The sequence below is a fragment of the Amaranthus tricolor genome, chromosome 3 (genome assembly GCF_026212465.1).
Source record: "Amaranthus tricolor cultivar Red isolate AtriRed21 chromosome 3, ASM2621246v1, whole genome shotgun sequence".
NCBI lineage: Eukaryota > Viridiplantae > Streptophyta > Magnoliopsida > Caryophyllales > Amaranthaceae > Amaranthus > Amaranthus tricolor.
Window position 1 is genome coordinate 18270908 of NC_080049.1, and position 21500 is coordinate 18292407.

General features: G+C 32.2%; 1 protein-coding gene and 2 long non-coding RNA genes across 3 annotated transcripts; 2 read left to right on the forward strand and 1 right to left on the reverse strand.

Annotated features, from left to right (window-relative positions):
* Positions 1-1034: 1034 nt before the first annotated feature.
* LOC130808637 (uncharacterized) lies at positions 1035-3632 on the reverse strand. The gene is made up of 3 exons (XR_009040711.1): positions 2436-3632; positions 2194-2326; positions 1035-2112 (listed from the first exon to the last, which is right to left on the reverse strand). It is a non-coding gene; the product is annotated as an uncharacterized LOC130808637 (long non-coding RNA).
* A 1032-nt stretch (positions 3633-4664) lies between these two features.
* LOC130808918 (uncharacterized) lies at positions 4665-6445 on the forward strand. Its single transcript, XR_009040750.1, has 3 exons — positions 4665-5051; positions 5799-5876; positions 6266-6445. It is a non-coding gene; the product is annotated as an uncharacterized LOC130808918 (long non-coding RNA).
* Positions 6446-8438: 1993 nt separating this feature from the next.
* Positions 8439-19112, forward strand: LOC130808203 (UDP-N-acetylglucosamine transporter ROCK1). The gene is made up of 7 exons (XM_057673674.1): positions 8439-8672; positions 11112-11160; positions 11237-11463; positions 16424-16622; positions 16704-16847; positions 17766-17840; positions 18476-19112. The coding sequence occupies exons 1-7, from the start codon at positions 8563-8565 to the stop codon at positions 18635-18637; spliced, it is 966 nt and encodes a 321-aa protein (XP_057529657.1). The 5' UTR covers positions 8439-8562; the 3' UTR covers positions 18638-19112.
* Positions 19113-21500: the final 2388 nt, after the last annotated feature.

Below are 21500 nucleotides of genomic sequence, written 5' to 3' on the forward strand. Positions count from 1 at the left end.
ACACCGTTTAGACTTGTTTATGGGTCAGAAGCACTCCTACCAGTTGAAATTAGAGTGCAAACTATAAGATTGAAGCATCTGAGTCAAGAAGAGAACCAGGAATCTAGGCTTCTAGATTTAAAACTCATAGATTGAGATCAGAGAAAATGCAGCATGGAAAATAGCAACCTATCAGAATAGGATTGCCAGATTATATAACAAAAAGGTCAAATACAGGACATTTCAAGTAGGAGATTTGGTTTCAAGGAATGTAAAGGCCACCCAGAAACATGGGCATGGAAAGTTGTTAGAAAAATAGGAAGATCCTTATATAATCTCAAAAAAATTGTGGAAACGGAACGTACAAGTTAAAGATATCTGATAGAGAACCACTAAAACATGAGTGGAATATAAGAATGTTAAAAAGATATTATGTATAGATATACAAGAGCGTTTATAATCATTCATTTGTAAAAAAAAAAAGATTTAGTCAGATTCAATATATATACAGACATTTTATATAAAAGTTTATGTAATGATTAATGTAACACAGACAAAATAATAGAATGATGAAAAAGATCTAGTGGGAAAGCCATGACTTTCATAGTTAAGGAGCCCAACTGAGTTCATGGGGAAACCTTGTTTTTTTTTTATAACTAAAGAATCCAAAAAGTGTCTAAAGAAGATATCAGGCATGAGGAAAGATGAGGATAATTTATAACACCCAAGAACAAAAACCTTTTAAGTATTTTTCATAAATGAAAATACTCAAAAGTTGGGGGGTAAGAGGCAGATAACAGAAAGCGAAAAGGCTTGATTAGATACAGAAAACATATGTGGGAATTTGAAAGGGTTCAAGAAGCATATATTAGCTTGATTGAAGATATATGGCAAGAAGAGATTGGGAAAAGACTTATCAGTTATTTGTTCAGATACCTGTTCAAGTCATGTTAGTTATTTAGTCAGAAACCTCTTCAAGACATGGAGATGGATATACAGAAGTATTATCAATTAATAAAAAGTTCATAAAGTGAAAAATGGTCAAGATAGTCAAATATTCATTCATTCAGTAGAAAATAAAGTTACAAGAACCTGGAAGTGTTCAATATACAACAAAATTTTTGAAGCTTCTAGGGGTTAGAAAAGGAAAAAGAAGAAAAAGTTTGATTTGTCGGCTGGAGGAGTCGTCGAGGCAGAAAGAGTAGAAGTACCAATTCCCTAGCCAGGTGATGCTTTGTATTGGGCCCTTAGGGTTGGAATGCATGAAGCTACTGGAGTTTCTGGAGCCAAGAAGGGTTCGATTTTAGACCATTCTAGGTTAGGATAAGCAGTAAAAACTGCATTCATTGCAAGCCAGAGAGTACCCTTCTTGGTTCTAGCCCTATCAGCCACCAGGTGAGATTGAAACTAGGATTGAAAGTATTCAGTTGCTTTCGTTCTCTCCTGGGCCTTTAGGTGCTTCTTCTCAGTCTCCAGTTTTTCCACATTAGCTTCCAGAGCTGATATCTACTCCCTCAACCTATTTTTGTCACTCTTTGCAACGTCGATTATACACCTTTAAGTCCTTGTCAGATACTTGGACTTTGAAAGCTGAGATTTGTGGTGCAAAATTTCCTCATCCTTTTTATCAGAAGAGTGCTCAACAGAAGCCAAAGTATCTTCAACCTTCTTCAAATCTCTCTGAAGTCGGTCAGATTCTTCAACACCTTTGGCAATGGTTGCTTGTTGCTTTAAAATATAGTTGGACTGGGATATATGCTCAGCTTGTAGCTCCTTATGTTTGGCATTAACCTCACTTATGTTTTTCTCAGCCTTTGTGAGCTCTTTGGCGGTCATTAATTAAGTTGGTTGCTGAGCTCAGTCTCCAAAAATTAGGTTTTACTCTTCCAATTATTTATTTCATTCTGGTGAGAAAGTAGCTCAGATTCCAAGAACTGAATCTTCTCATTTAGGCCCTTTGATTCAATTGCAAGAGAGAATGAATCAGATTCCAATGCCAGGTCCCTAGCTTTGAGACTCTCCACCTCAGTCACAAGAGTGTTAATCTCAGCTTCTTGAGTTTGATTCTTCTGGAGAAAATTCTGAAGATCAAAATGGTATGTCCACTTAACCAGAGAATCTAGAATTAATCAACTGCATGCAATATAGAAACAGTCAGAAAAAAATTGAAGACAGGAAAAGTCAAGTATAAAATTTGAGTATGGATTCAGCTACCTCATCAAAGTCATGATGTGGGCCTTCCAGAAACCTCCCAACACTGGCCATGATGTCCATAGACCCAAATTGCTGGGAGGTGATCGCCTTATCCAGCTTTGTCTGGAAGGGTGTGATTCCTCTGGATGGGGGGCTTCAGCAACCCGTTTATTTACATTTTGTGTTCCAGACAATGAAAATATAAGTGAATGTTGAAATAAAGGAAATAGTATTAGAAAAAAGAGAGAGAGAGATGGGAATACCTTCAACTAGAAAAACTTCAGCAGAATTAGGGTCCTCACTTACAAGAGGACTTCCTCAGTTTCAGCTTCACCCTCCATGACATGTTGCGGGTCATGGGAGGGACTCTCGCCAACAATCTCCTCAGCAACAGCAACTGGAAGATTGGTATGTACAGATTGAGTCCCATCATCAGTTTATGGGACAGATGTTTCTTCAACAACCTCAACCTGGGGGGGCAGAGATGACAAAAGGGTCCACAAGGTCCACAATAACATCAGGTGGGCCCATGGTTACCTCAGCCACCGAAACAGAGGGATCAGCAACAGTTATATGCTCTACATTAATTTCATGATTTTTAGCCTTTTTCACTAAGATGTTGCCAATCACATAACCCCGCATTAGCTAGCAAACTTCGATTATTAGCATATTTAAACAATTTACAGAAAAAATGAAACACTTTATTAACACTTTTGGAATAAACTAACCACTTTCGATCACTAATTTCACCATTACTTAATTTTCGAGCAAAATAGGAATAGGAAAATTTCATATTATTATCCAAAGGAAAATCAAGATTCGATTCTCTTATAGTTCCCTTTTCTATAATGATGTCCCTTAATTTATTATCAAGGTTACCCCAATCTTTAGGATAAAAAATAATCCAATTTTGAACTTGTTTTTTCATCTTCATGCATATCATTACTTGGATTATGGACTTCATCATCTTGCATATCATTACTTGGATTATCAACTTCATCATCTTCATTGACATTATTATTTATGAATTCAGTGGCATTCAACTCCACTTTTATTTATCTCCACCTTAATCTTAATTGAATAAATTTTAGAAAATAAAAAATATCAACGAAAAAAAATATAGGAAAAACATATATATAAAAAATCAAAAAATAGGAAAAAGGAGAAATAAATTACCAGATTATTTGCTTGATTGCTTCAATTGTTTAATCCCCACATGATTGCTCTATATAGATTGAAAATCCATTTATACTGTTTTTATGTAATTGATAGATGTAGTATTTTTTGGGGAAAATTTTCCATCTATGTTTAATTGGGAAATTAGATTCATCATTAGCAAATTGTAGGTGAACGTGAATTAGGCTAAATGAAAGAATAGATAGAAAAGACAAAGGGAGATAGAAATTAGAACGGATGGGTTGAAAATTACTACTCTATTAGTACTGACTACTCTATTAGTATAGATTCATCATATTCACAGAAGTAGAGTAGTACTTATCACTCTATTATTTCTATAGCCTTTAGGATTTTTTTTTTAAATTACCCATATAACTTTTAGCTTTCTCTTTCCCATTTGCTTTAATGGGCCCTAAGCATTTGCACTTCCAAACAACCCTAAAAACATAGCAATCATTTCTAATGATATTAGTATAGTTTTAATTGATACATTTACACTATATAATTATGGCACAATCTCATATTAGGAACAATAATGTTAGATATACATAGTTATAATGAACTAAACAAACTAGTAGTGTTAAATTCGAAATCAAATGTTAAGTCTTGATTGTATGTAAATTGACAAATAAAAAAGATAGCAAAGAAATGATGCTAATGGAGATGATACTCAAGCTTTAATCAATAATGTTGATTTTTGAGTTCTGATTATGGAGTTTCTATTTTTGATGTACTTAAAAGCTTGCATTTTCTTGTTCCTCTCACTCGAAATTTGAGGATTGATTTCACCATTGTTGACCTAAGTTTTGTTGGTTTTGCAAATAAAAAAGGAGAAATAATCCCTTTTGTGTTAAAGATGAAAAATGTAAAATTTTGATGAAACAAAAGGGTAATAAGTCAGAGGAGCTAGGTGTCATTGGTGATGAAAATCGATGGTGGAACTGTGGTTGTTGGCAAAGTCTAGTAGAGAGGGTGGTTGTTTGGTAGAGGAGTTAGGTTTTTTTTTATTTTTTTTATTTTTAAGGTTAAAAAATGTCAAAGAAAGTCAAAAAAATCACCCCATTAAAGGTAACATGCATAACAGAGTACAAGTTATTTAGCGCTTTCTTTACAGATAGGCATCAAAGGTTAGCTTTTTGTAGAATAAATTTAAGGTTGACTCTTTATTTGCAAATAGGCTTAAAGTTAGCCTTTTAGATGTAATTTTTCCTTAATTGTATTAGTTTCTCCATTTTGCTTTCCTCATTTATTATTTAATATTAATATTAATTGAAAATTATTTTTCCTATTTCTAATGATAAAGATGAAAGAAAAAAATTAGGTTTGCTCTTCCCCATTCAATATTCATCATCACTTTCATTTTTTTTTTCTCTTCGTCCCTTCCCAAAACCCTTTTTTTTCTCTGTTCTTTCGTTATGGCGCATCAAATTTCCTTCCCATTTCATGTAAACCCAAATGCAAACAAAGCAAGTGACCTCATCTTTTCCTCTAAATCTCGAAGCTGGGGCAACACTACCTTTCCTTTCTCCTTCGCCTGATTCTTTCAAGAACACAAGCACTGCTATTTCTAGAACCTGGCTTTGAATCCTTCGAAGGTACAACCATAGTACTTCTTTCGTGTTCGTTTGAGTCGTTGAACCAGCAGCAGTCTCTTCTCCTTAGCCTAACAGTCGAACAACCTGTAACAATCTCCTATTTCAACGGTTTCACACTATTCTCCTATTTCTTTTCTTTCTTTATTAGAGATATTTGTCCTCTGTTCCGTTTTCAGTCATATATTTCAATTCTTGTTAAAGCCATTACAAAATTGATTTGGTAACTTCAAGATTCATTACATATACTTGCTTCAATTTGAGTAGATAGATCTAATGTTGTTTGATATAAATTAGTGAATGTTCAAATTATAAATATTGTTGGGAAACACTTGTAGTGGTAAAATATTGGATATTTGACGTTCATTGATGAATTAAGAGGTTCTTGTGAGATTATTAATTGTGGATAGAAAATTGTGATTAATTGAATAATTGGACATTCTCGTATGAAATGAACAATAAGTTAATTCGTAGCCTTAGGTGATGTTGAGATTGATCATTTTATTGGGAGCACTTATCAAAAATTAAAAGTAAAATGATTTAAGAGTCTAGATGGATTAATAGTTCTTTACGAATATTGTCAATTATGGCCTCAGATGACTACTTTTATGTTTAATAAAATGTATAAATAGAGGATTGCGGAAGTAGTAAACCTAGGATGTTGAACAATCTAGATTGGGGCATAAACTTTTTATTTCATGGTGAATTAAAACTAGATTATGCACTATTATGATGATTAGACATAATCGAATAGAGTTTTTGTTAAGATACATCTTTAGGAGGAGATGTAATAAGTTGTATGTTAGTATAGTGGTATCAAACGTTCTTTGATGATGTTGTGATTTTGTTATGTTTTAGGAGACGATATCATCGAGGAACCCTTCTAGTTGAAAGCTATGGATGAGACTTGACTCCTTGAAGCGACGCTATTGGCGAGTAGGGGTTTGACTAGACAACTTTTTTTTCTTGAAACATAGTTTTATTAAAATGGTTTTGAATGATTGAGACAAATTTGTTGTAACTTATTATGCTGATATTGTGAAGTGATTAATGGATCGAGCTCATGAGCTGTTCATTGAAATGTCTACTCTCTAATTAGAGGTCAATTGTCATTTAAATATTGACTAGCTCCACCCAAGAGCGACATAGCCTTAAGAGCTATTGGGTTCCTCTCAACTAGACTTTTAGTGCGCACAAAGATCTAACACTGATGTTGCTTTTAAACCTTTTATTTGATTTAACATGTTTCGTTTTGTTTTGGATTGCTTCTACTCATTCAATTAAATCTGACTCCTTATTGTTTCTATCTTTTAAATTGTTTACAGATTGGTACCTGTCGGGAATAGCAGAGGTGATTAGAGTATTCTTGAAAGATATTTTGAATTTGTGTATGTGTTAAAGTTGCAGTGTCTGTGTTGGGTTTAGTAAGTGTATAGTAGATTTGGTTATGTTGATTATTTTGGACCTTTATATTTAATTGTATGACTATTTTGGACTCTGGTTTAGATGTTTGGATTTAGATTAGTTGTTTCAGTTATGTTTTAGATCTTGTGACCCTTTTCACGAGATATTATTTGAGATTTGAGTCCTTCAGGTAAGTAAACCTCATGATGACCTATCTTATCAACCAGTAAGCTATGTTACAATAAATTTGAATTTGAGTCCACAAAATATGTCTAAATGTGAATCAGCCGCTCTTTCGAGTGACTATCTCAATATGAGATGGATAGCCCAATCAGTCCAATTATAGTTCTTTATATGCGATCAATAATTGATCTATTTAAGATTATAATTAATTCCTTTAAGGTTAAATTTGATTTTTTTTTAAGTTATAACTAATCATATTTGATCACTTTAAGGTCTGAATTGATCTCTTTTAAATCAAAATTGAAATTTTTTGTAACAAAGAGCCAATATCCATGACCTCTTGATCATTTTCAATAGCCTTCATTGAATCAATTGACAAACATAATTTGAGATCGACACTTCCTCCCCTTTCACGTCTAGGGTAAGTAAACACTGCACCTACAATTTTATTTTCAAGTCAATTATGAACGGAAAGTGTCGGAGGAAGAGCAATACCACTATTACTGATCGATGATTAAAGAGTATAAGTATTCTTATTTTTCATTAAAACCATCATGTTGCATCAAATATGATTACTTGTACTATGCATGTTTTAACATTATTATTAATAGTGTTATTGACTATTCATTTGTTATTTAAAATTCATGCATAGAATAATACCGTTTTATTACCTCCGTTCTGAAATTATGAAAAAAGAACCATACATAGGCAGAAATCGATTAGTTTAACGTCAAAATTGATCACTTTTAGGTTAAAAATGAAACTTTTCTTTTAATTGATCTATTTAAGGTTTATTTTAAGTTGAAATTGATACCTTTAAGGTCAAAATTGATACCTTAAAGATCAAAATTAAATTTTTATTCTTTAATTTTTGAAAGATCAACCACTTTTATTTTTTAATTTTTGGTTTGAGTCTGCCCATATGGACAATCTCAATATAAAACTGTCTCTAGCAAGTTTTTGTGAATGGTGGATCTTCGGTGCGACTTCCATGTACATGCGACGAGTCTGACCTATCACTCTTTTCTAAAAATTTTCGCAACCAACTTAAAACCTTAAACACATTTTCAAGCTTGAAATACTCATTTCAAGGTTTAAAACTCTTGTTCCAAACCTTAACATTCTTCTTACAAAGACTTAATTTTATTTTTAACTAACTACTTCAACCATTAAAATGTCAAATCTAAGCCTTAAAATCTCTGTGCCAATTCCAAGCATTAACATCAACAAAGGCACAATCAATAAACTTTTTATTTATTTTTTATTTTTTTAATATATAATTTTTTTTCAATTCAAATTTGAGACTTAATTGACCAAATTCAAGATAACGTTGAAATGAGTCTTTTAAGCCTTAAATTTGGTCTTATAAGTATTGAAATTAGAATATTTTCTTAAAAAATTATAATACCAAATTTAAGAATAGAAGCCAAATTAACTTAATTCTTGAAATTAGTCCATTAAGTCTTAGATTTGGCCTTTTAGGTCTTATATTTGATCTTTTAAGTGTTAAATTTGGTATAAAATACTACAAAAATTTGAAAAATAAAACTAGATCATATACTAATTGGCCTATTTATAGGAGGTTGCACCATGCATCCGTTACATACAAGTATTTTGTGTTTTTTGAAAGTAAATTTAGTTGAACTCCACTCAAATGCGAAATATGTCCGTCAGACAATTACTACTCCAATTAGATGAAAATCAGAGTTAGTATTCTCTCAATCACTTAAAATGTGTTGAATGGTCCATTACTCAATTTAATAGTTATAATTACTTGATGGAGTTTTAAAAGAGAAGATTTTAATATTTTATTTTATATTTTAAAATAAATATCAAAATTCTAATATAAAGAGAAAAGTAATAAAAGAAAATCCACAAAACCGCCCCCTTTTCTTGGCCCGTTCGCGGACTTTACCTTTATTTTTTTGTACTCGTGCTCTGAACTGTGTGTTGCTTTAAAATTGAAGCCAACAGCTAAAGTCTAAAAACTCTCCATTACCATCAAATTCATTCAATTACCCTTCTTTTCTCTCTAATGGCAACAAGAGAGAAAGAAGAAGGAACTCCCAAAAAAGTATGGCTTTACTCAGCTTTACTAACTCTTCAGTACGGTTCTCAGCCTTTGATCTCTAAGCGTTTCACCAGGTATCTTCTTGTCTTTCATCATCTTCGATTTTTTTGTTTATACTTGTTTTAATTTTGAAAATACAATGTTGATTTTGTAAAACTTGTTTATTAGAATCTAATTATTGTTTAATTGATATCTGTTACAAATATTTTGGTACAAATGTCACCTAATTATGCTTAAATTATAGTTACTCACTTACTTGATAGATTTTTTTCTCAGATTATTGGTAATTATTTGGTGTATTATAGCTGTTGTACTTGTTTCTGAAGCTTTAGAATTAAATTAGGTGAATTATTATCAATTTTAATAATGATCTATATAAATACAATTTCAATTAAGAAAATAAATTTCAAATTCAATGATTATCTGCATATATTCAATAATCAATTCACACCCCCTCCATTCATTTATGTTATAATATTTTGCTTGCAAATTTATTTGACTCTATTAAGTACATATCAACAAATAAAAAAATAAGTTTCAATTATCATCATAGATTATACTAATAAGAAAATCAATTTTTTTGATCATCTAAATGTATACAATTTCAATAATGTAAATCAATGTCAATGAATATTTACATATATTCACCTCCTCCATTTATTCATATTATCGTATGCTCTTACACATTTTAATTCTTCGAGTCACTCTTCATTTCTATTATTATGCAAGCTTCTCAAAGTTCCAACCTTTCACTTTTCTAACTAATGTTTATATGTGTCATTTAGTCTTTCATATATTTGTGGTTTACTTCTGATCTATTTCCATTCTTGTGAAGCTTTTGGGTTGCAAATATCCATTTGAGCCACTCACATTTATGTTTTACTTCTGATCTATTTCCATTCTTGTGAAACTTTGATCTTAGCTTCTTGAAATTCTCACTTGGAAGAAGCTCTTTCATACCTAACTTAACCATACCTAGCTATGATCTTAGTTTCAAAAAGTGCATTTGGGCACAAGAAAGAACGCTTTTTCATGTCCAAGAGGTTCACTATAAAAGGCGCACATACGTGTTTCGGTCGATAATGACATTTCGAAAAATTCCAAAATATTACAATGTGTTCGACATGCACTTCTTTCTCTTTAGCGCACCAGGGTTCGTCTTTAGCGCACCAAGGCAAGAGATGGTCCCTTGCACCTTAGTGAGCCTTGGGTTTTCTATTAAAGGTTATGATCATCGGTGATACATATACTCTACACCACTATTATGAATTATAAACTCATATAAAGATTCTATATAATTACTCTTTGTAATGAGATGTTGATTTTGTAAATTAATATGGCTATGTTTCAGTGTGACTAAGATCATTACCAAATGATACAAATGCACATAGTTTTAGGCAAAATTTATGGGATTGAAATTGTTTGAGGTCATTCATACTACTCTCTTCTTTTTGGTCTCATGAAATTCTTTTCCTTATACTTTTTCCCGTCTCCTTATGTTGACATGTGGTAATTGGCTTTTTGTTATTTTGTCATTTACTTTTTGTTTTTGCACATATGCTTTTTGAGACAAAAACAAGAACAAAAGTTTTAAGGTTTAGTCTACATTTGAATCTTTTTCTATTGTGTAAATTCTTACAGTTTGGGTGTATATGGTTTTTTTAACTTGTTACTAGAGAGTAGATTGTTAATTTCAAGAATTAAATATTAGTTTATGTCAAAACTTAATTAGGAACACATTCAACTATACTATGCTATTATGTTGATAGAAGTATTCTTTTAGGCTTTTGGTAAACAAGGTAGATTTGATTTCAATTTTAGTTATGGAATTTTGTTTTGGAATCAGAAAAATAGTGATTTATTTCCAAAACATTCGTTGGGAAATATTAGGAAGTCAAAATCTAGAATTTCAAAATTTGATCATGGTTTAGGGGAAGGAGTGAATTTTCAAATATTTTAGCACAAAGTTTATAAAATTTACAAAAATTGAATTGTTTTTGAAAAAAGTTAATAATATTATTCAATTGAAATGAAACATTAGCTAGAGTGAATCCTACACGCTCCAGTATGGAATGGTAATCAAGACTATCCGAGTACACAATATTAAAATTTTGTAACTTACCTTAACCTGAAATTGAGCGGTAAAGGGCGCTTGTCGCTTCTCATCATTTTCTGAATTTTAAACAAAGAATTATGACTTAAAATTTCGGTGTCTGAAACAATTTCTTTTATTTGGATATGATATGCCTATGTGAGTACACAATATTAAAATGTGTATCTTATCTATATAGAATGACTTGAAGTTGAGCAATAAAGGTTGCTTTTTGCTTCTCATCATTGTTTGAAACTTTAAGCAATAAAATTATATCAAGTGGATGGGCTTTCTTTAAGCCCATCTTCGCTGCTCTCTCATCCTCTTATGCAGCCTCAATGCCAACTGATTTAACATAGCTCTTTAGTCTTTTCATATATCTTCACTTGTATCACTTTTGAATGTTAAATTTCTCTTGTAGACGAGAGGTGATCGTTACTTCTTCAGTTTTGGCATGTGAAGTTGCAAAGGTGATTTTATTGTTGTTTTTCAACATTTGTTCATGAGATTTTACACATTTCTGATCCTGATATATTTACCCTTCAGGTTATATGTGCTATTTCAGTTCTCATAGTTGATGGCAGTTTTACAAAATTATGCAAAAACTGGTCTTTGCTCAGGGCACTAACCTTTTCAGGACTTCCAGCTGCAATATATGCACTGCAGAATAGTTTGCTCCAGATATCTTACAAAAATCTTGACTCCCTTACGTTTTCAATGCTGAATCAAACCAAGTTATTTTTCACAGCATTCTTTGGGTTTATGATATTAAGGTATGCACTCAGTAAGCAATCATGCCTATTAATTCTTCTGAAATTTTCTGGAGGGAGGAAATTGGTTCACTATTGACTTTTTTTTGAGTGATTGTGAAACTTTATTTTGGGGAGGGAATAAACTAGTTTTACATTTCAACTCCTTGTGTCAATCATGCCTTATGCTTATAGGGAGGCTTTGTGCTACTTCAAGTAGCCTTTGTTGTGTATGTTCTCTGTTTTTGGTATGCATATAACACCTTTATGTGAATTATGGAGTGCATCAATCAGTTGGCTTTTTGAGTCCCTTAATATTTGTTCTTTACAGCTTATTTTCACTTGTTTCACTTAGGGACTAAGGGTTGATAAGGGTCAATAAATGAGACTAGTTCTGATAAGGGTATCTCGAGTTCAATCCACTAGTAGGTACCAACACTTTAGAAACAAATAAAGCCATTAAGCTACTCATAGTTCCTTATAAGGTATTGTTTCAGGAGTTTAACACTTAGACTTGGCTTTTATAGGACGTTTTTGTTTATTCTCAACTAATTTGGACTTCATAGTGTCATTTGGTGCTTAAATGTTGGAGGATTCTATTTGGCACAAGTACTCTTGTTCCTACTAATCTTTTGGTTGCTTGTGGCTACAAGAATACATTTTGAGTAGTTTTGTTGGACAAGTATCGTATCAAATATTCATGGCATGCTTGTCCATGTCCAAGCATGTCTTTTTCTTGATAAAATTTCATCTTGTTTGTTAGCACTTGCAATGCAGTTTTACAACCAAAGTAATGGGTCATTCGATGCCATTTAGCTTGCAAAGAGAATATAAAGTTGCTAATATTTCCATAGATTAGTGGAGAATGCAAAAATTCATTTCAAAAATTGAAGTCACTTTAGTAGATAATTGAGTGTACGAGACTCTTCAAGTGCTAATAGCTTTGTAATATTTTTAAGGAATAATTACCTACAATAATCCAACCTTTCTTTGATTTCCCTACAATAATCTCATTTTTTAATTAATCATGAATGATTTCAACTTTTTAGAGTCTTTACCCATAACATAACTATCATTTAATTAACCCACTATTGTAGGTAAAACACCAAAAAAGGCTTATCTCTTTTCAGCCATGATCAACACCACCTTGCCTACGTACAATACCACTATTCGCCTCCTTTTCCATAACTATCACCTTCACCGTTAACCTAGTCGCAACACCATTATATGTCTCCCTTTCGGACACCATTACCTCCACTATTGACCTAGTTGTAACCCCACCCTCCTCCTCGATCACTGTAAAGTAGGATAGTTTTTGTGGTGTGGCTGCTGTGGAGGCTCCGAAAGAAGAGAAGAAGCTAAATAAGGAAGAAAGTGAGGATGAAGATATGGGTTTCTCTCTCTTTGATTAGAGTGTTACTATCTTCTTGTAGTGTCCGTTTTAGATTTTCTATCTAGAACTGGGATTGTTTTTTAGAATTGTGTTTTGATGTCTAATTATTTGATGATAATGCAATTTTCAATTATTATGGGCTGTTGGTGGGGAAGAAGGTGTTCAAATACTCAAGGTGATACTGGAAGCTGCCATTTGTTATGTTATGGGCTGTTGGGGAGGGAAGAGAAGGGTAGGCATAATATTTTTTTATTATTTTTTTTACTTTTTGAAATTTAATTTTAACTTCTATTGAAGCATAATTAGTATTTAAGGTTGGGGGTTACCATTGATCAATCCTACGCCCCAAAACATTGGGATTATTCTTGATTAATCATAAAAATTGGGATTATTGTAAAAAAATCTGAGAAAGCTCGGATTATTGTGGGTATATGATGAAGGATACTTCATTCAATGTTTTTATAACGTATGGTTATATCTTATCCCATTCTACCACTAGTTTAGTGACAGATTGAGAAATTCATGTTAAGAGTATTAATATTAAAATAATAAATGGGTGTCATTAATTGATTTCATTGTAGAGTATACAAAAGTATGTGTAATGTTCCACTAGTTTATGTAAATAGAAAGAAAACCATCTTTAGCATTTAATTCCTCTCAAATAGCACACAAATTAAAATAAAGGCCCAATTTGATAGAATTGTGGATTAAATTAAAGTGATTTTTGTTTCTAAGAGTGTCTAATATTTTGGGCATATTTTTGATTATTTTCTTTCCATCAGTATTTTTTCTAGGCGAATGTGATAAGTGAGAATAGGTCTGCACCACTACGACATTAAACAAGTGCAAAATATATTAAGTTTGGTGGAAGCATTTTTGGGTGGTTAACATCGAATATGTTTCTGTTAATCTCTTTCTTGTGACTCTTACTACTAAATTTGATTTAGCTGGGTAAAACACTCGCATTTGGTCCACAAAAGCAAGTTTTTTGTTTGAGTCTTGAGAGGATTACGCATTTGAGGTTTCCTTATTCTTTTAGGAATTTGTCTTATGGGGAGCTTTAATCGTGGTTTTGTTGTGTTTATTTGATCATTCTAGTGTGCTTGATCAATTGTGGAAAGTTTAGTTAAATTAAAATTTTTATATCAATGTGCACTAGCGGAGCAGCAAGGAGGATCGCGATTTAGCAAAGTAATACTTAGTGATTGTTAGTAGAAAAGTTCAACCAACAACCGCAAAATAACATTGAGTGAAAAGCAAGTGCATTATACTTAATGAGTCAGCTATCGACAAAGACGATGGGAAATTCCCAATCAAGCGGTAGAACATTTGGATGCAAATTTTGGCTAAGGGTGTCAATAATGCTAGTCTAGTAATGAGTCTTAATGATGAGTCTTGCATACAGTCTTGATAATTAAAAATAATTGCAAGACTCTTGAAGTTGGGCGAAGTTTCAAAATTTTTTTTCTTTAGCCAATGATGACCTATCCAATCATCGTGCAAGAATATTATGAAAATGTGTAATATAAATTGGATATGTGAATAAAAATCGTAGAAGTATAAAGCTGAGTTTGCAGTGAATGCAAGGATAAAGTGTAAAAGTAGGAAGAGTCTTGTATGGATTCGAGTAATAACAAAGTAGATAAAAGTTATTTTGAAGATTGGGAGTTTGAGTTTGAGAATATTCAGACCCTAAGCGTTGTTTAGTTGTGTGAGTTGCGATGGCAGCATAACAACACATGTTTGTATATGGTGTATGCAAGCCAATCTTTATCATTTATGGACTATGCTGGATAATTTGATGGATAGAGACATGAACTTCTTGAGTCTTGACAAGTACTTGATATTCCCAACGGTTTTATACTATAAATTTTTTGCTAACCATGATATTTTGATAGCTAGATTGACGCATCATGGTATAGATCCCATTTTCACATGATTGGCCCTGAAACGTGAGTTGCTGATAAAATTTGATTGTCCTCATGAGATAATAAAAATAAAGACAAAACCTTGATGTAAAGAACCCAATGGTAGTTAGTTAGATCCTTGTGGTTGAGCATACACCATTGTCGATAGAATTGTTAAACCAAGTTTAGAAGTTGTTAATATTGTCCAAAAGAATTATCGAAATGGTAGTGTAATATGATGATCTTGGTCCAACTTTGATGTGTATGCAAAGGAAGATGTAGTCTAAATCCTCTTATTGAAAAGGTTCATCCAAAGCTGAAGATCTTTGATACATTTTCTAAGCCTTAAGTTCTTTTTTGTATTCTTTTGATGTTGAGGAATCATCTAAAGCTACAAAATTAAGAGAGCTTGAAAACTATGTTGAAGATTTGAACATGAGTTTTGAATGGGAAGTTCTTAGCATTTTTTGCAAGAAAAGGATTTTATCATATTTCTCTAATGGATCACCTTAACAAATTCAAAGTGATTTTTATTTCTATGAGGGTTATATGAAAATCTTCTGAGGATTTATTTGTGGATCTTCCTCAGGTCGAGGGACTCTTTGGCCGCACTCTCCTTTATGGGTATCAGTTTCCGCCTTCCTTCACTCCCCAGACCTTCATCATAGTTCCTGTGAGCGGGGGTACATTGGGTATGATGATGATGGCTACATGAAAATCAAGTGGAGTTTGACTATTTATCCATATTCAGGGTATGGCTAATTTAAAAGCTTAACATAGCAATATTGCATAGCCTTATAGCAAGTACACAGTTTGAATGAGCATATGTAGTGAGAAGCTAGCCAAAAAGTAGGTGGGTGATGACTCAGTGAGAAGCTAGCCAAAAAGTAGGTGGGTGATGACTTGACACATATAACTAGAATTTGCACGTGATTTTGTGAGTTATAACTAGGTTTGTTTTGTAGTCGTGATGTAGTAAGGGAGTTTTCCGTACTTTGTTTTTACTTCCTTTGTGCTAGTTTTAGCTACCTACAATCAATTTGCTCAAGTGTTATCCTTTAATTAGATTTAGTAGTTTGAGAAATTTCAGAACTGCGAATTCTATGTAAGTTGAAGTAGTATTTATATATAAGTATTAGTTTATTAAATCTAACATAGTATGAACTAGCTTTATATAATTCAAAATTTTAAGATGAGAAAAGTTGGAGTTAATTATTGTGTTTTGTAAGAGATACATACAAACCGAAAAGTCAAGAGTTTCTTGTTTTCGAAACTGAGCGAAGGATGAAAGATTTCGAGTTCAATTAATACCTTTGAATGGGGTGTAGATGTAACATTCAAAGCTAACTAATTTCGTGTTTGAACTATCTTTTACCATTTGGTTTGTTGAATCCAAATGTTCTCAACAAACTACGTGGATTGTCATAGTCAAACCAGTGCATATTATCATATCTTCCACAAATTTCAATTTCTCATGACTTCTTTACTTATCCTGGTCATCTTTGGCTACCTCATCTTCCTCTAAGCTCTTAGAAGGTCCAATTTTCTAAATACTGAATTGTTTGATCTTCTCTGCCTATGCATACCATCATTGAAAGTTTTCTCTCATTTTGTCTTCAAAATCTGCAACTTGAATCCTCGAGTATTTTGGACAGAATTAGAAATTTCGCTTTATCATATACAGGCAGAAACAATCGATTCAACAAATCGGAGCTCTATTTCTTTTGATAGTTGCCGCTGTACTTCTAAGTATTGGTGAAGGCACTAGCAAAGGTTCGAAGAGCCGAAATCCTGAAGAAGTGCTATTTTACGGGATTGTTCCTGTCTTGGTTGCCTCTGTGCTTTCAGGTCTAGCTTCTGCTTTGTGTCAATGGGCTTCTCAGGTATCTTAAACTTTTCTGTCACTGCAAATATTTACTTTTGTCAAATATGATCTTTCTTTACTCTGGTTCTAAATGTCGTAGGTCAAGAAACACTCCTCATACTTGATGACCATTGAAATGTCAATTTTTGGAAGCATGTGCCTGTTGGCCAGTTTGTCCCAATCCCCTGATGGAGATGCTATGAGAAAGTATGGATTCTTTTACGCATGGACTCCTTTAACTTTGGTAAACCCTTTTATCCTTCGCATCCGTATGTGTTAACATGCTGCTGAAGTGTTAACTATGCTGCTGTGTAAAGTTTGTAGTTGATGTTGTTTTGGGCTTGTATTCTGATTTTTGATTAGGTGCATAAAATGATATGATAGTTATTTGACTTTTTTCTATTGTTGGTTTCTGAGACATTCTGGTATAAAAGCATGTAATCTAGATATTCACTTGTACTTGACTGAGATCTATCAAATTTTGAAGCGAACTATCTATTTTAGATGGTCAAGTTACTTGGAATCCATCAAATTCCATAAATTCACAACATAGATCAACATGTAATTAAAATCTCTTTAGTACAAAATTCTAAAGCTATTAGTTTTTGGTAGTTCATTTGCCATCGGTGTAAGTATATGGAGCACTTGTTATGATAATACGGGGATGTGCTATGTTATGATAAGTCAAGTAACTCGCCAATGTTCCGAATTCCGTACTGGATTTGCTAGAGTGAATAGATGAACTGCAGAGTTCTGCACGTCTAAAGTAATGGTCAAAGTATTTCCTCATGCTACATTTTTGCTATTTCATTCTTTTGCTATATGTTGAATGTTGATTGCCACTGCCTCCCACCATGTCTTCAAGGATAGTAAGATTGTCCTAGTTATTCCTATCCTCAGCTGTCCATTAGTGGCAGGTCTTAAGGTTGAGCCTAGATGCAGAAAGATCTGCCTTAATGCAACTGGATTGGCTAACGGCAAACCTGTGCTATCCTCATTCCCAAGTTTCCATTTTTATTGGAGAGTGAGGACAAGTAGAATTTGAATCTTATTCTGTTGCATGAACGGCATCCTTAATGTTATTTAAGCTAAGATCTTAATGGCACAGTATAATTGTGGACACGGCATATGTATTTTGAAAGTTTTTCTCTACTTTTTACAGGTCCCTATTGTAGCAAATGCTCTTGGTGGGATTCTTGTCGGTCTTGTCACAACTTATGCTGGTGGTGTCAGGAAGGTAAGTTTGCTTAGAAAGAAAAATACTTATTTGTATTATTGTTTTAGTAATTATTATTTTTATGATTTTTTTTGGATTATAGGATAGGTTGAGCAAATGGGAGAGATAGTTGAGATCGATCCTAGGACTTTGTCTAGGAAATGTAGTAATTAGATAAAATCCGATTCTCTTTTTTATGATTATTATTATTGGAAACAACCTCTTTGTTTTTACAATTTGTTCCTTTGACCCTCACCCCTGCCTTTGTGAAAGTCATTGTGGGACCCATTTATTGGCGTTGCGATAATGAAATGTTGCATGACTACTGTCATCTTGCCCTAGCATTGGTCTAGTTAATACACATAAATTTGGTTGATATAATCCTTCCCAGATTTGGAGTTGGCCTCAAGTTGTTTGTGATTTAATTTAAAAGGCATAGAAATTTTATTATGAGGGGAATTTATCTTGCCTTTTATTCAATACATATATTGATGATCCAACGTCTAGCTTCCTGTTTTTAAGTCGGCATGTCTTAATAGCCACATTTCACCATGAAAGATGGTTGTGCTTTGGCTTTCTGTATATTAGCGGCAAGTGCGTTTAGAAACCACATTAACGTTTTCCTATTGAACACATGCTTGATCGTATGTTTGCAGGGTTTTGTCATTGTGTCTGCACTACTTGTGACAGCCTTGTTGCAGTTCATTTTTGATGGGAAACCACCTTCACCATATTGCCTTGTGGCTCTTCCACTTGTGATTACTAGCATCTCGATATATCAGAAGTACCCTTACCGCGTCAAAAAGAAGAAAGCTTAGACCACAATCATAACAGGTCGGAGAAGTTCTTTTTTTTCGGTCTTCTTACCTCACTCGCATATGGTAGGTCTGTTAAAGAGTTTGCACCTGCAATCTAGGGTATTTATCTAGTGGGCGTGAGTTTTCATAGGTTAAAAACCGAGGTGTTGGCTCTTCTTTTCTTTCTTTTCTTTTACACTATTCGTTAACTATTGAACTAAGATATTGATCTAGCGAGCCATAGATGATGATCGCCTATTATTGAACGATGAATATCCTCCCCTGCGCAAGAATATAGAGTAGAGCGTCTTTTCTTAACGATTTGATGTATTCAATTTCTAGGCTTCATAATGGAAATGGGAACAAGAGATTTGTAACTAGTAATTAACTTACAAATGAAATGATTGCGTTCAATTACTGTTCGTCTTTTAAGTAAATATATCAACGAAAAAAGCTCCTTCTATTCTAATATGATGTTTCATTTATTTTGACATTATTTATCATTCACTTTTAATTTGTGTTGCATTCTTAAGATATATATAAGTTAATATATAGTCAAGTGAGATCTTATTTAATTTATCTTAATGTAATTTTTATTTATATAAACTTTTTACAATTTTTAACCAAATACGGTATATTTTTTTCTAATACATTCTTTTCCTATTTATCATGGTTGAAAACTTTTGAATTTTGTTAGTTAGTGTGTTATTATTATTTGAAGTGTCTATCATATAATATTAAGATATACTACACATAAATAAATTATGTTTCATGTTTTTAAAGTATTATTTGGAATATTGTACTATGGTAAATGTTTTTGATGTATCATTTAAAATAGAAAAAATTATAAATAACTATCAAATTTATAGCATATTTTGCAAAAAACTACATAATCTATAGTACCTTTTGCAAAAAACTACCTAATTTAATTTTTTGCAAAAACCTACCTTATATGATATTTTTGTTTTCGAAAAACTACAATTGACAGAAACCGTCAATTGATCTTCAAGTGAGGCATTGACCTTGCATGTAAGAGGCACATGACATTTTCCTTTCTCTGAATCGTTTCCTTCTTTGGTTTCTTCTCCTTCTCTTCTTCTACATTTCCATTTTCTTCTCCTTTTCATCACTCCCTTTTACTTTTCTCTTTCATGGATTTCATTTTTCTATAATTATATTTCTCCAAATAAGAGTTTGTTCTAAAATCTTTGTTTCTCTATCAAGAACAATCATCTTTGGCAAGAGGTTCTTCAATTGAGGCAATTTGTTCTAAAATCCTTTTCAATCTCTCTTCAATATTCATATATTTTTACATTTAATTTTAAGCAAATCCTAAAATATTAATATTTCTGGGTATAGTTGTTTGTAAGATATTTAGTTTTTGGTTACCCATGATTAATTCTAGGTTTATGTTCATCATTTTGAGACTAATCAAGCTAATTCAAAAACTTGAAGAAATTACTTGAAGTTTTAGAGTTCAAAAGTCACGAGAAAGAAGAACAATTAATGGAATTCCTTGGTCCACGAAATTCTCGTTGCAAAAGGAACTCCACACCCACATCAATCGAGCTTCGATTTTCATGTGGAAGGAGAAGATAGTTCAATTTGGGGAAAGAAATAGGGTTCTTAAGAATAGAAGAGGAAAGGGAAAATATTAGAGAGAAATCGCGTCTTAAAAGAGGAACAAATGCTGACTTAAGTAACTCAAGTGACCCCACGTGCTGGTCAAAATAAAATTTTAACGGTCAACATACGAAAACCGTCAAGTGGTAGCCTTTTGCAAACGTTTATGTCATTTAAGGTAGTTTTTTGCAAAAAAAAAAAAAAAATAGATTAGGTAGTTTTTTTGCAAAAGTTGCTATAGATTAGGTTGTTTTTTTTTTTTTTTTTTTTTTTTCTAATTTTTCCTTTAAAATATAGTACTATAGTTCATGCATTAGTATCTGATCATCTATTTTGATATACTATAAACATATAATTTTGAAATTATCTTTTGAAATATCGTACTATATTTCATACATCACCCTATTTATTACATAATGTATCACAACAGTTTGTCTTAATGATGAATAATTACAATGATTAATTTATGTGACAATTATGACTAAGTTATGCAAAAATATGTCTTAATCAGATGTGTTTTAATCAAATAATAAAAATGATTCTGGCAATTATAAGTGACTATAAATATTTGCTTATTTTTTCACACACACACACACACACATATATATATATATATATATATATATATATATGTATATGTATTGTTTTATAATAAATTATTTATTCCCTTTGATAATTATATTATCGTAACAAATACAAAGATTAAATAATTAGCTTTATAATGTAAACGAATTAATATAAAAATAATATCATTGTTCATATCAGTAAATATTATAGCATCCATACTTTACAGGAGAATCTATATGGTTTAAGATTAAAATAGTGCCTATGGACATCAACTATTATTTGTTTTTTTATATAGATTTATAGATCAAAAACGTTATAAAAGGGGATCCATATTAATATCAAACTTTTGTCTTATTAATTAAACTTATTAACTTATATCTCAAACTTCCATTTTATTGATCAAACTAATATGTATTTGACTTAAATTTATCTCAAATCTGAATTTGTCCTAATCTCACACTTTTGTTTTATTGACTAGGTTATAAAGACATTTTAATTTAATACAAAATGTGATACCCCAGATGTAGACTTAAAAAAGATTGATAGACTACTCATATCAACAAGATACATCTTATTTTTCAGAGTGTCTATTTGCTAAGAACTCCACGGTTAAGCGTGCTTTGTGGGGAGCAATATTAGAATGGGTGCTCTTTAGAAATGTTTCTCGGGTGTGCACGAGTGAGGCCAGTATATA

What these genes read in the sequence shown, in the direction of transcription:
- LOC130808203 (XM_057673674.1), top strand. Translation starts at nt 8,563, where the DNA reads ATGGCAACAAGAGAGAAAGAAGAAGGAACTCCCAAAAAAGTATGGCTT. An exon ending in ATCTCTAAGCGTTTCACCAG is followed by an intron (nt 8,673 to 11,111) that starts GTATCTTCTTGT and finishes TTTCTCTTGTAG; the next exon opens with ACGAGAGGTGATCGTTACTT. An exon ending in ATGCTGGTGGTGTCAGGAAG is followed by an intron (nt 17,841 to 18,475) that starts GTAAGTTTGCTT and finishes GTATGTTTGCAG; the next exon opens with GGTTTTGTCATTGTGTCTGC.